The sequence below is a fragment of the Malaya genurostris genome, chromosome 2, assembly GCF_030247185.1.
Source record: "Malaya genurostris strain Urasoe2022 chromosome 2, Malgen_1.1, whole genome shotgun sequence".
Classification (NCBI taxonomy): Eukaryota; Metazoa; Arthropoda; class Insecta; order Diptera; family Culicidae; genus Malaya; species Malaya genurostris.
This window is the reverse complement of record NC_080571.1, coordinates 284,530,173-284,542,554: the sequence shown is the minus strand read 5'-3', so window position 1 is coordinate 284,542,554 and position 12,382 is coordinate 284,530,173. Positions and strand designations below refer to the sequence as shown.

Below are 12,382 nucleotides of genomic sequence, written 5' to 3'. Positions count from 1 at the left end.
TAACGGGTGATGTCGTCAATTATACTGAGGATTGTGCAAACCGGAATTCTTACTTTGATATCTATAATGAAGGTTCCTTGCGGTTTCAAGTCAGTTGGCGTATGTTCGAGCCCCGACCGGTAGGATTCTTAGTGTCGGTACGATTGTAGTACTAGCCATGCAATGATTCTGTACGCTATGAATCGGCTGCCAAGTCTATTGATACAGAAAGGCTAAATTCCACAAAAGAAATGTAATGCAAGAATTTGCTTTGCTACATATTGAGCTACATGCCGTATTAATACATAACGTTCTACCTCGGAACACTTTTGACCTATATGTAACATTTCTATGTGTTCAAATTTATTTACCATGTTTTCAATATGTACGTTGGAACAATTAGCACTGCGTTGAACTGCTCTGTAATTGATAGGAAAAACGTATCACAAAAAAAAACCTTCATTAACTGTAGTTACAACAGCGATGAATTGCCCAAATCACATAATCACTTCAATATTTAAATTGATATAAAAACGGTCTTGCTTTATATGATTGCTATGATATATTCTCATTAGTTGGGCTTAATTAATCTAAAGTCCTTTTGAACACTGATCTGGTAAGGTGCAATACAATGATTTATGATTAATGTCTCTAGTAAAGGTCACTACCAGGGATCAATACAATTGAGCTATAATAAGAGCTGATTTCGTTGCCGCCCATTTCTTTGGATGTCAGCGAAATCAGAAGATTGATGCTGCGCAGTTTTATATGTTATTCGTGTATTACTTCAACACGCTGCGCGATGCATAAACATTAAACTGTCAATTTCGTAAGGCAATCGTGTCTGTATTTATCTCAGTTTCTGCGCATTTATTCCAGCATTAGAAACTATTAGTTGTATTGATCGATAAACTAAGTGTTGAACTCGTAGAACGAATATACGATCAATTTTCCAATGTGTTTTAAAACCAAAAAAACTGGCTCTCACGACTTACAAATTATATTTGTTCAGAATCATACAGCAGTACTTAAAGAATGGACAGCTTAAAGGTTCATTATTGCTAAGCCTAGTTTCAAATTTGCTATTTCATGTAGGAAAAAGAGCTTCGCGCTTGTAAGCCTCTGGTAAGCTACTGAGCTGCTTGTTCACTAAACGCCAGTCAACCAGAACAGCCAGGAAGGTTAATTGAACACGTTGAGAATAGCGTCTCGTAAGTACATGATATTGTTCGGTTCCACAAAGCATTCATTTGACAGCTGCTCGACGATTTGATCAACTACTCGCTTCTGATTAGTGCCACAAAACGTCAAAATTGCGGTTACTGTGGCAGCTGCTAAAATTAACTTGTTGGACTTGAATCGCACGAACATGTCTTCACATTTCATGTTCGGTTTCAAACTGTTGACAAAGTGGTTAGATTAATGGACCGCCAAATGGGGACTCAGCATGATGTAAATAACAATATACCTGTCATAGATGTGATACTTTTGCGCATAAACGACCCGCAGCAGTTTGACCCCTATGGCGCCAACATACTCCTTCCGGGCCACTCCGAGTGTTAATAAGAATTCCTTCGAAAATCGTTCAACCGCGCCCAGAAGAAGTGAATGGCTGATCTATAATGTAGGAAGAAAAAAAAACGGTCCAAAAAACACACGCGCACACGAGGTATCAACTGTTGTTTATGTATGGCAATTGACGTTTAACTCATGGCAGCGAGCGGGATATTAGATGTAAGTGAAACGTCACTAACCTTGTAGTTTAGAGTTTTTAGCACTTCGAACTCTAACTCCAACATTCCGTCCTCCGACCAGAGCAGCTGCGGTGAGAATTTTTCGAACATCTGCTTCATACGAAGACGATCGAGTTTGATGTGAGCATCAAAAAACTTGCTAACGAGGTTTAGTACAGTGAAAACATACAGTGGCATTTGTTGGATGAAGCACTTCGCAGCAGTTCCGGCCATATTGTCCATGATCTTGGATAACAAACGTTCCAACGTATCGATGGAAGAAAATTCAATGTTGTGTGGTAGTTTGTAGAGTGCGCATAAACTAGAGATCATTCGCGTTACTGACGGCATGATGGTATCCGTTGGGTGGGTGTTCAAGATAGCTTGCTCCGTGTCCAGCTGGTACTCGTACTTCCAATCCGTATAGAAACCGGAATCAGTGCTTAGATTGAGCTGGGTGATTGCCTGGCTGGCACACTCTATATGTTCTCCATTCATCAGTGGGTTTTCTAGTGTTTATTTCTGCAGCAAAAGTGAATACAATACTCAACCAATGTAATTGTGTTTATTCTCTAGTGTTTGTCTTTAAGCTGCTTAGGTAAAATTGACAAGTATTAAAACACGTAATAAAAACACGTTATGCCACGTGGACGGATTTGTAAAGCTGCATTTCGTTTGCATCTTCTTGTTTTTCTTTTCACTTTTGTTTCTATAAGTGGTTGCTTCGATTATATAATACACTTGTCAGTGTCAACGGACGGAGTAAATGTAGGGTAACCTCGGATTAATCGTACCTACACTCATCTATGCTTCTCCGTTCATGCCATCATTCGAGTTCTGGTCCGTGGGCTAGTGTAAGAACTGATCTTGTAAGTTCACGAGTGATGAACTCGATCCATTGAACGCAATTAGATATATTGACATCTGATAGCATAGATGGCAAATAGATATATTGACATAGTATTGATAGCTGTACCGACGACACGACCAGACACTCCGAAGAAAAATTGAGATAAAAAGTGTCTGTGAGGGATTTACCGTCAGTCACCAAAAATATAGCAGCCCCTTGAAAACGATAAAAATAATCTTCTCGAGCAACACTGATTCACTTGCTACGAACTAGTAACCAAGGATTCAGAATAAATAAACAAATTATTTGAAGAAATTGTAGAACAGTTCGGTGATTCAAATTTCGTGCCCTCAGTCCCACTTTTTAAGAGCAGATAAGGGAAGTGGAACATTCAAATCGCCATCATCGGTGCTTGCAATAATTAAGGTAAGTGACTAAATCTTATTTGTCAGATAACACGTATTTTATTCTTTGCAGTTCGCCGTCTTCATAAATGCTCCTAGAGTTGGACATGAACAGTCAACAAGGTCTATATACTACTCCCTAGGAAACCATTTGCCAGAATTCATTCCCAGGTATAATTTAGTCCAGCACAGATCTCCTATCAATAAATAAATGAGTATAAAATAAATATTTGTAAAATAAAAACGAATAATTAATATCGATTCTCATCAAAAATAGGTCTCGGTTTGACGATGGTTCCATAAATTCTGTACATTCTTTCCACCACTGGCGCTGGTTAGACGCAAATTCCACACCTCTCGGGAGGGGGCCTCAAAAAGGTGGGTACGGTGAGTAGTATTATCCATCCGAAAATTTCGAAGGATGGTAATTACCCACCTGAAATTTTGAGCGGAAACAATAGTAATATTGGCAATATTATTTATAATAACGATAATTTTTTTCTACTCCGGAATAAAAAATGTTATCGTTCAAAAACTGTTATGTCGTATTTAAATGCCAGTTCCGTTAGATTAGGGTAATACTTCAAAATAGTAGGTTGTTCCCATCTGTGCGTAAAATTACCCTCCTGGGCTTACCATATTTTGGTCAACTTCTTCCCATAAAAGTTCAAAGTGGCCTGGCGATTCTGATGGGCATTCCATGAGTTTGAACGATGGTCATTCCATGAGTTTGAAAGTGTTGCTTATTTAAAATCGTGCAGCTGTTTTTTTCAAAATTATGACGTCATTACCTTGCTGCAACACAACCCTAATCGATAGCGCTTCGCTGAAATATCCGGTGAAGTCAAAGTTCGTATACGACTCGGTGCACGAACGTTAATTTGTAACATTGTACATTGTATTTCTAAACAATGAATAGAAGGGAATATAAAGTAAACGTTTATTTCATACAAATACATACATTAAACTATCTGGGGGAGAACGATATTTATAGTGACCAATCAAAACAAAACGATTTTGCAGGATAGTATATCCGATAATTTCTAGATCAGTTGGACATTCCTACAAATAGATTTCTATTAATCTATCATCATTTCTCGTTAGTACTTGCAACTTACTGCACAAAGAGATTATTCACTCGAGGAATTTTAATTTTTCCTTAGAAATACCCGTTTTCCCATTTGTTTTGTTTACAATTCTCAAGTCTTCACTAAGCAGTAACCAAGGTTATGGTAACTGTTATTTAAAATCAATAATTTATCAACTTGTGTTGCCAGTTTCAAAATTGTTTCCATCAATTTCGTTTTGACATTACCAGTTACTGAGGGGTAGTTAAATTTGCGATACAGTTTTGGTAGACGAGTGGCAGGTCGTGTCGTCGGCTGTACCTTATGATCAAAACTGAACCGGAATTTTCATTTTAAAATTCCCGCGCTTGTCCAATCGGTGAACTTTTATTCTCTCAACGTTGGCAACACTTTTATACACATTCATGTCATTTTTATAATGGATGAAAATTTAGAACAACGGCTCGCCTTCGAAGCGCTATTCGGTCGATTGTTGTGCGGTTTCGACGTCATATTCATAGATCCACACTTCATCACCAGTTATGATGCATTCGATGAATGTGGGGTCACTATCTGCGTTGGAAATCATCTCTTTGGCCACATCAACACGACGGTGTTTTTGAATGAAATTCAGTTTTTTTTGGCACCAGCCGAGAAGCGACGCGTTTCAAACCCAAAACATCAGTTAAAATGTGTTCGGCTGATCCATGAGAGATGCCCAACAACACAGCAATCTCTCTAATCGATACAGAACGATTTTGCAACACGATTTGCTTCGCCGATTCAATGTTTTCTTCAGTAACAGATGTTGTTGGGCGGCCAGGGATCTCATCATGATCCAAGCTTGTACGACCACCTTTGAAGCATTTATACCACTCGTATGCCTGTGTTTTTCCTAGACACGATTCACCAAAGGCCTTTTCTAACATTTTCAACGTTTCGGAACACTTAAATCCATTTGCAACACCAAATTTGATGCAAGCACGTTGTTCTAAATTTTCATCCATTATAAAAATCGCCACACGAAAATTTTTCAACTTCTTTGTATAGACGCCAAACAAAAACTAATCGTACGATATGCGTCAAAATTTGACAGAATGTGTATAAAAGTGTTGCCAACGTTGAGAGAATAAAAGTTTACCGATTGGACAAGCGCGGGAATTTTGAAATGAAAATTCCGGATCTTTTTTGATCATAAGGTATAATCGTAAAAATTTCATTAATTTCCGGAATTATGGGGTAAAGTATGTTAAAAATTCTGTACCGTGACTTAAGGTGAGATGTAGCGGTATGCGCGCGTCGCGTTTTTGATCAATTATTCAAAAACTATACAGATTTTCGAAAAACCAAAAACACTTAAGTTTTCGCAAATAAAATTATCACAACTAAGTATTCAAAGAATTTTTTACATTTTTCTTTACCGAGCCGTAATTGATTTTTGAAATGTATAAACAGTTATTGTTCCGTTCCACGGGGATGATTTTAGAACTGAAAAATAGTGTTCTTTGCAAAATTTCACAAAGAATCTCAAGTCAGTTATAAATACTCATACTTCTAGTGTAATAGTAATCAATAACAATTGTAATTAATTGTGTAAAAGATTCAAAAATTCTTTACCAATCAACCAACAAAACTTGTGGTAAGCCCACTGCGCTCAATCGCTGAAAATATTTCTGGGTTCTATGTGTCGGTTTTGCTTGTTATGCTTTGTGCGACGATTCGCCTGATTCCACACTCTTTGAACATAACTTATGGTTTGAGTTACGATTACTCAAATTCATAAACTGGAACAGTATGTCAAAATTTGAGTATGGATATGAGAAAAATTGGCTCAGGTCATGAGTTCTCTCGCATTTATTCATACAATAGACTATAGAGTAAGCGTTGGATTTTCTAACATTTGAGTGAAAAAAAAACTTCAAGCAGTTCAATTCGTTTTCATTCTCGGAAAATTCTTATCGAATATAAGAATGCAAAAATACGTCGTTTTTCATTGCCTCACACTTAAAAAAAAACTTCTGTAATTTTACATCTTATTAGATGCACATAAATATAGCGCCGCAGTTTACACATTTAATATTGTGTCTAAAAGTCCATGACATGAAATTCATTGAAAAAAAAAGTATACTGATAGCAACCGCCGCGACTTGAACCGAGAATCATTGGATCGCAAGCACATCTGTTAATCGACGGAACCACAGAAGCATGCATCTGCTTGGCTGGTAAAAGGTGCATTTAAATTCATACACTCGCAGCTGCTAGCAGAACGCAAGTTACAGTCGAAACCAGTAAAATTCAAGCTAATCTCTCATTATGTCATTACAAATTAAATTTTCCGTTATTAAACAAATTAAATCTTTATGAATTACATCGTATGAGAGATTAAGTCAGCTGTAAAATTCAAATATTTTAGTGTGTTTTATAGATCTGGTTCTCATATATCATCAATCATAGATGTTTTTAATAGAAATTTTGTGGTTTTAATTATGGTATGTGAGAAGTCCAACGTAAGGATATCAAAATCGTTCAATTTCGACTCCAAACCGGTCAAAAGGAAATGGTTTTGAATCATGTTATTGGGCTTTCCATTTGAAAGAAAGAAGAATGACTTATTTTCAGTGCAAGGAACTCAAAAAAAATATTTTTGTTGTTGTTTTGAGAAAAAATATTCAAATTTTGACAGCTTCGTCCCTTAATTCAAAAATGAGTAGATAAATGACAATTCAAGTTTAGAGTACGTGCACTTTTTTATGAATTTGAGTGGTGTGTCACTCAGTTTTGAGTTATGTTCAATAAGGATGCAGTGAAGTTTTGCTTGTATTTTTGGGACTACATTTCACCTTAACGCGGCAAAATTTAAAAAAAAACATAAAAAATCTCTAAACTGGCCTATACTCCAAACTTCAAAACTGATTCTGGCTATATTGGTTCCCGGTTTACGATTCCAGAAGCACCGTAAATAGTGTTAATGTATTCCAAAATGGATCACACTCATTCACTCACTCACGATGGTTTAACCGATTTTTAAATTCAAATGAAGGTTCTCAAGGCTACAGCTTTTTTATCGGATGCAAAAAAAATTTAAACCGTCGTTAAAAGTACGACTCCAAACTCAACTGATGTCTGTTTCAGAGCTAATAAATGTCATTTTCATTGACTCAAAATAGATTAAAATAACGAGAAATTACTGTCACTCTCAGTTTCGCTTGCAAACTATGAGAACGAAATCCATGTCCAGTCAATGACATAAGCGGGAGAGTAGTTTCAAAATTGTGTTTTTTCTTTCATTTGCCCTTTCAGTCATTTGCAGTTTTCAGTGAAAATCCCATAGTATGCAGTGTCGATATTCAACCAAAGCTGTGAGAATCGAAAATGACAGAAAAAGGTTTCACAATAAGTTTTAACTGCTGGTGCTCGAGTTTGTAGTAGTTTTGGTTTCCAAAGAAGTTCTGGGATTTAAATACTTCGACTTGTCGAATATTTTAGTTACTTTTTATAGCCAAGCGTCACAGATTTTCAATACATCGATGAAAGAATGAAAATTGAAATTCTGCTGTTGCTACCTGAAGACGTTAGTTTGGTTTCGTCTTGTCATAGAGGAAAGAGTGAATTATTCTCTCTCATTTTTTCAATGAGAAACAAAGATGCTTCGTCTCTCTTCGTTTGTTCTGGTGTCGGTCATTTACGAATGGGACAATAAAATATTCAAAATGAGGCTGTTGGATTGGATTCTTTTATTGAGAATGCGTGACAATTTTAAGCTCTGGTCTGTCTCACTAGACTATTGATTGACATTTCATGTAAAGTTCATTACTTTTTCTGTGTAGATCATAAAAAATCATAAAGCCACAATAGAAGCTAACAGAACAAGAGTGAAAACGTAGGATATATGAAGTGTCATGTAGGCAAGTTCATGTATCAGGAATCAGAACAAATTGGCTCAAATGGCACGTTCCCCTTGATATTTGGAGATTTGTGCCTTGCCATCAATTTGTTTTTAGCATCATTTTCCCGATATATAAGAGGGAAGGATTAAAAGGAAATGGTAAGGGTTGGACTAGGAGGATGGGAAAAATTGACGACACAAAAACACATAAAAGCAGAAGTAAATTCTGCACCCCTAAGAGATGTTGAACAATCTGCTGAGGATCACATTTAGTGGAAGTAAATTCTGAACCTCTACGAGGTCCCGAACAGTCTGCTGTTAATAAAACCTCCAACCCCCGAGAGGATTTAGAGATCATGCAAAAGCGACGCCATTCTGCCAACTCAACAGCCCATTCATTTCCAGTAATACCAGAATGGCCGGGTACCGATAGGAAGTAAACAGCATTTGAAATGCTGAGGTCTTCAATTTGATTTCGACATGCGATCACTAGATTCGACCGTGAGTCATTCGAACTGAGTGCTTTTAAGGCTGCCTGACTGTCGGAACAAAAATAAATTCGTTTACCACAGATCCTCTGCTAAAATGCCGATTGTACTGCATACAGAATTGTGTAGATTTCTGCTTGGAACACAGTACAGTTTCTACCAAGTGAATGAGACCGCTCCATCCTCATTTCACGACAGTAGACACCAGCACCAGCACGACCATTCAACAGAGAACCGTCCGTATAAAAAAACTATGTGTTCATCAAGTTGTCGTTCCAGACAACCAGACAACCATTCCTCACGAAGAGGATAGCTCACATTCAATGTTTTGAAAGGAAAACTGCATGTGAGAGTTAGGTCACTAGGAGCGGGTAAATACTCATCCCAGGTAACCATTTGAGACCACAAGCGAGTGTGGCTAGTAGCATAATCTAAAGGGTTACTGTAACCTTAAGACGGTATACACAAGATAATGCTACTTGTTTTAGGAACACATGTAGTGGTTTAATTCACAGTAGTAGTTGGAGATGATTTAGTTTTGACTGAACTGCCGCGACTTCTTTCTGCCACCATACAAGACAACCATATGCTAAAATTGGTCTAACAATAGTTGTGTAGATCCAATGAATATATATGGGTTTGAGTCCCCATGATTTTCCAAAAGCTCGTCTGCATTGGCCGAAAGCCATGCAAGCTCTTTTAATCCTGAAATCAATGTGAGCAGACCAATTCAGTTTTGAGTCAAGAATAACCCCGACGTATTCAACTTGATCGACCACAGTGACCTCTGAACCAAAGAACTGCAAGGACGAGCTCCTGTGATTATCCTACGATGAGTGAAAAGCACCATTGATGTTTTGCCCTGATTTACAGATAATCCAACCTTACAACACCATTGTTCAACAGATCGCAGGGATTGTTGCATTAAATCAAAGAGAGTGTTAAGGCTTATACCGGTTATCAATATATGATAATCGTCGGCAAAACCATAAGTCGGAAATCCAAGGTTATTAAGTTTCCTTAACAAACCATCAGCGACTAGGTTCCATAAAAGTGGGGATAGTACACCACCTTGAGGACACCCACAGACACTTAGCTTTTTAATCTCTGCTTGCCGAAGCGATGAACAAAAAAGTCGATTGCTAAGCATTGCGTGTATCCAATTTGTGATACTTGAAGGTATGCCATGACCACGGGCAGCTTCCAGAATTGAATTGAAAGACACGTTATCAAAGGCACCTTCAATATCTAGGAAAACTCCCAAGCAAGATTGCTTTTGTGAGAAAGCATTTTCAATGTTGTACACAACATCATGTAACAGGGTTGTAGTGGACTTTCCACGCTGGTAGAAGCTAACAGAACAAGAGTGAAAACGTAGGATATATGAAGTGTCATGTAGGCAAGTTCATGTAATTAAGGTTTCATCTTCTACCAGAGAAGTCAAATTTATGCATCTTATCTAAATTTTTCTTGTAAGTTTGTTTTTGAAAACATTCAAATTTCAAAATGCTGTATCAACCAAGAAGCAAAATTATTTCAATATAAAGAAAACAGCCCTCGAAAATCGTCATTATTGAGTGAAAGTGTGTGATGAGCATGCTCTTGCTGAGCGAACGTGGCGAAAGTGAGTTGCACGGTTTTAAAGTGAACATTTTGATTTGGAAGACGAACATAGAGCCACAAACGTTTGAAGATGAAGAATTGTAGGAATTGCTCGATCAAGATCTGTCACAAATGCAAGAAAAACTTGTAAAATAACTCGGAGTTGCTCAACCAGCCATGTTCTAACGTTAAAAAACAACGGGAAAATGTAGACAATTAGGTGCCGTATGAATTGAAACCAAGGGACGTCGAAGTTCGTTTATTCACGTGTGTGCAGTTGCTTCGGCTTTACAAAAGAAACTATTTTTGTTTCATCGAATTGTTACTGTCGATGAAATGTGAGCTCATTACGATAATCTAAAACGTGCGCACTCAAATGGGCAGTTCTACCCGCAGTATAGCCCAGACATTGCTCCTTCCGACTTCTATTTGTTCTGATCGATTCTTTCAAACCGGTAGAATATTTCTAAAAGGGTATCCTTGAGTTGTCAGCAAAATGATAAGACGTAGAGGCTAGCGATGGGCAATACTTTAAATATTGAATTTGTAATTTTTCGTCAATAAAGTTTCAAGTTTCCAAAAAATGGCACGATCTTTTTTATACCCGAATTAGTATAAAGCGTCCAATTTAGATAAAACACCCTTCTTCCTATTTAAGGAATTCTGTATTTTACTAGGTATAAGTTCTATCAGTAGCACTATATTTTCGTGCGTCCTGCAGTGCAAGCTTGGTAGTTATAGCACAGAGAATAGACATTCAAGCAGAAAATCCCAATGTGTGTAAGAAATTTGACGCTTGTTTGGCAAAGAGATCACCAAGCAGCTATTCACCTACACTCAAAATAATAATCAGGTTATAGTTACGTGAAAAGTTATGTGAATATTTTTCACCCTACTTTTCACGTAGGTTTTAATGGACTGGCATTTAAAAGCTGTTTAATGCATAATCCAGTAAAAGTTACGTGTTTCATAGATAAAATATAATGTACTGTTTATATCACATTTATCTATCAGTTCAAATCAAATTTAGATACCAGAGAATTACTATTTTATATATTGGTTGAAGTCAAAAGGGCGATTTCAGATTTTTATAAAAATCTATGAAATGAAAAATAAAACATTTATTTCAGAAAATTAGCATATAATTAAAATGGCTTAAAAAGCAACTAATAACGTCGTGGTATCTCAAATCGACAAGCCTCCAGAAATCGTTTTTGTTGTCTCAACACTACCGATGCAGGTTGAAGTCTCGTTTTATTCAGTGGATCAACGGCCTGTTTGAAGCATTTGGCAGGAACGGGTAAACTTCCGGACTAACGCAGGCACTTGGTCCAGTTGAACACATGGAAACTTTCATACTGGAATGGTCCGGTCGATGGAGTAAAAAATTGTAATTAAATAACATTTCTCGCAAATATTTACACTACTTACACTTCGAGGGCCACTGCTCGCCATTTTCAAAATCGAGTTTTTCACACTGGAAATTTACGTAGATTGTTTGACGTTTGGTCAATTCACGTAATCCTTATGTGATGACTCTATTCATTTTAGGGGATGTTCGTATAACATTCATTTTCGTCACGTAAAATATTCAATTTGACATTTGAAACCATTTTACGTGATTTTTTAAGTGAATCGAACGTGAATTTTTATTTGAGTGTATAGAGGCGCTCTGAGCAGCCCAGCAATCGCTTATGAGCTTTTACCCGTGAGCTTGCATGCAATGGTAATTCCTGCGTGCAAAGTCGTACGCAACGGTGATTTTTAACGAATTTTCGTTTGTATGCTTTACACATGTTATTTTAAGTTTGTTTTGTATTTGTTCTCTGTGGTTATTATTTGCGCAAAATATCGATTAACTACATTAACTACAGAAATTATTGTCTAGGAATGTAATACTAAGGCTTCTGGAAATGCCGGAAATAGTGTACAAAAGCTTTATGATGGAACACACTTCAGTTACTCAGAGATGGTTAAGTCGGTTTTCACAAATCTAGATTCAAATTGAAACGCCTTTCAGTACTTTCTACATGTTTTAAGTTTTATTCGGAGCTGGAATTATAGAGGGATGAGTGTATAAACTGTCTAACCAGTTATTAAAGTAACGATGCAAAAATGAGCTCAAAACTAATTCATATCATGAATCATATTAGTTGCTGGCCATTAGGACTGACTTTGGTTATATCGGCATCTGGACTCCGGTTCTAGAAGTACCGGAAGTAGTAATCCCATACTCCGAAATGAAGCTCACTCACTTCTTTCAGAGATGGCTAAGCCGATTTTTACAAACTACGAATCAAATGACTTATAGTTTCCTTATATCGCATTTTGGTAAGGAACGGGTTCCAATCAGCTTTACAGCCCTGTCCAAAA

At 37.1% G+C, this 12,382-nt stretch overlaps 1 protein-coding gene and 2 long non-coding RNA genes across 3 annotated transcripts; 1 reads left to right on the top strand and 2 right to left on the bottom strand.

The window, feature by feature from the left end:
- Nucleotides 1–666: 666 nt before the first annotated feature.
- Nucleotides 667–2,403, bottom strand: LOC131427118 (uncharacterized). Its single transcript, XM_058590045.1, has 3 exons — nt 1,734–2,403; nt 1,448–1,596; nt 667–1,378 (listed from the first exon to the last, which is right to left on the bottom strand). Exons 1-3 carry the CDS (start codon nt 2,208–2,210, stop codon nt 1,162–1,164), a joined length of 843 nt encoding a protein of 280 aa, XP_058446028.1. The 5' UTR covers nt 2,211–2,403; the 3' UTR covers nt 667–1,161.
- Nucleotides 2,404–2,734: 331 nt separating this feature from the next.
- Nucleotides 2,735–3,470, top strand: LOC131427119 (uncharacterized). The gene is made up of 3 exons (XR_009229237.1): nt 2,735–2,988; nt 3,040–3,181; nt 3,244–3,470. It is a non-coding gene; the product is annotated as an uncharacterized LOC131427119 (long non-coding RNA).
- Nucleotides 3,471–3,479: 9 nt separating this feature from the next.
- Nucleotides 3,480–4,329, bottom strand: LOC131427120 (uncharacterized). The gene is made up of 3 exons (XR_009229238.1): nt 4,085–4,329; nt 3,928–4,028; nt 3,480–3,870 (listed from the first exon to the last, which is right to left on the bottom strand). It is a non-coding gene; the product is annotated as an uncharacterized LOC131427120 (long non-coding RNA).
- Nucleotides 4,330–12,382: the final 8,053 nt, after the last annotated feature.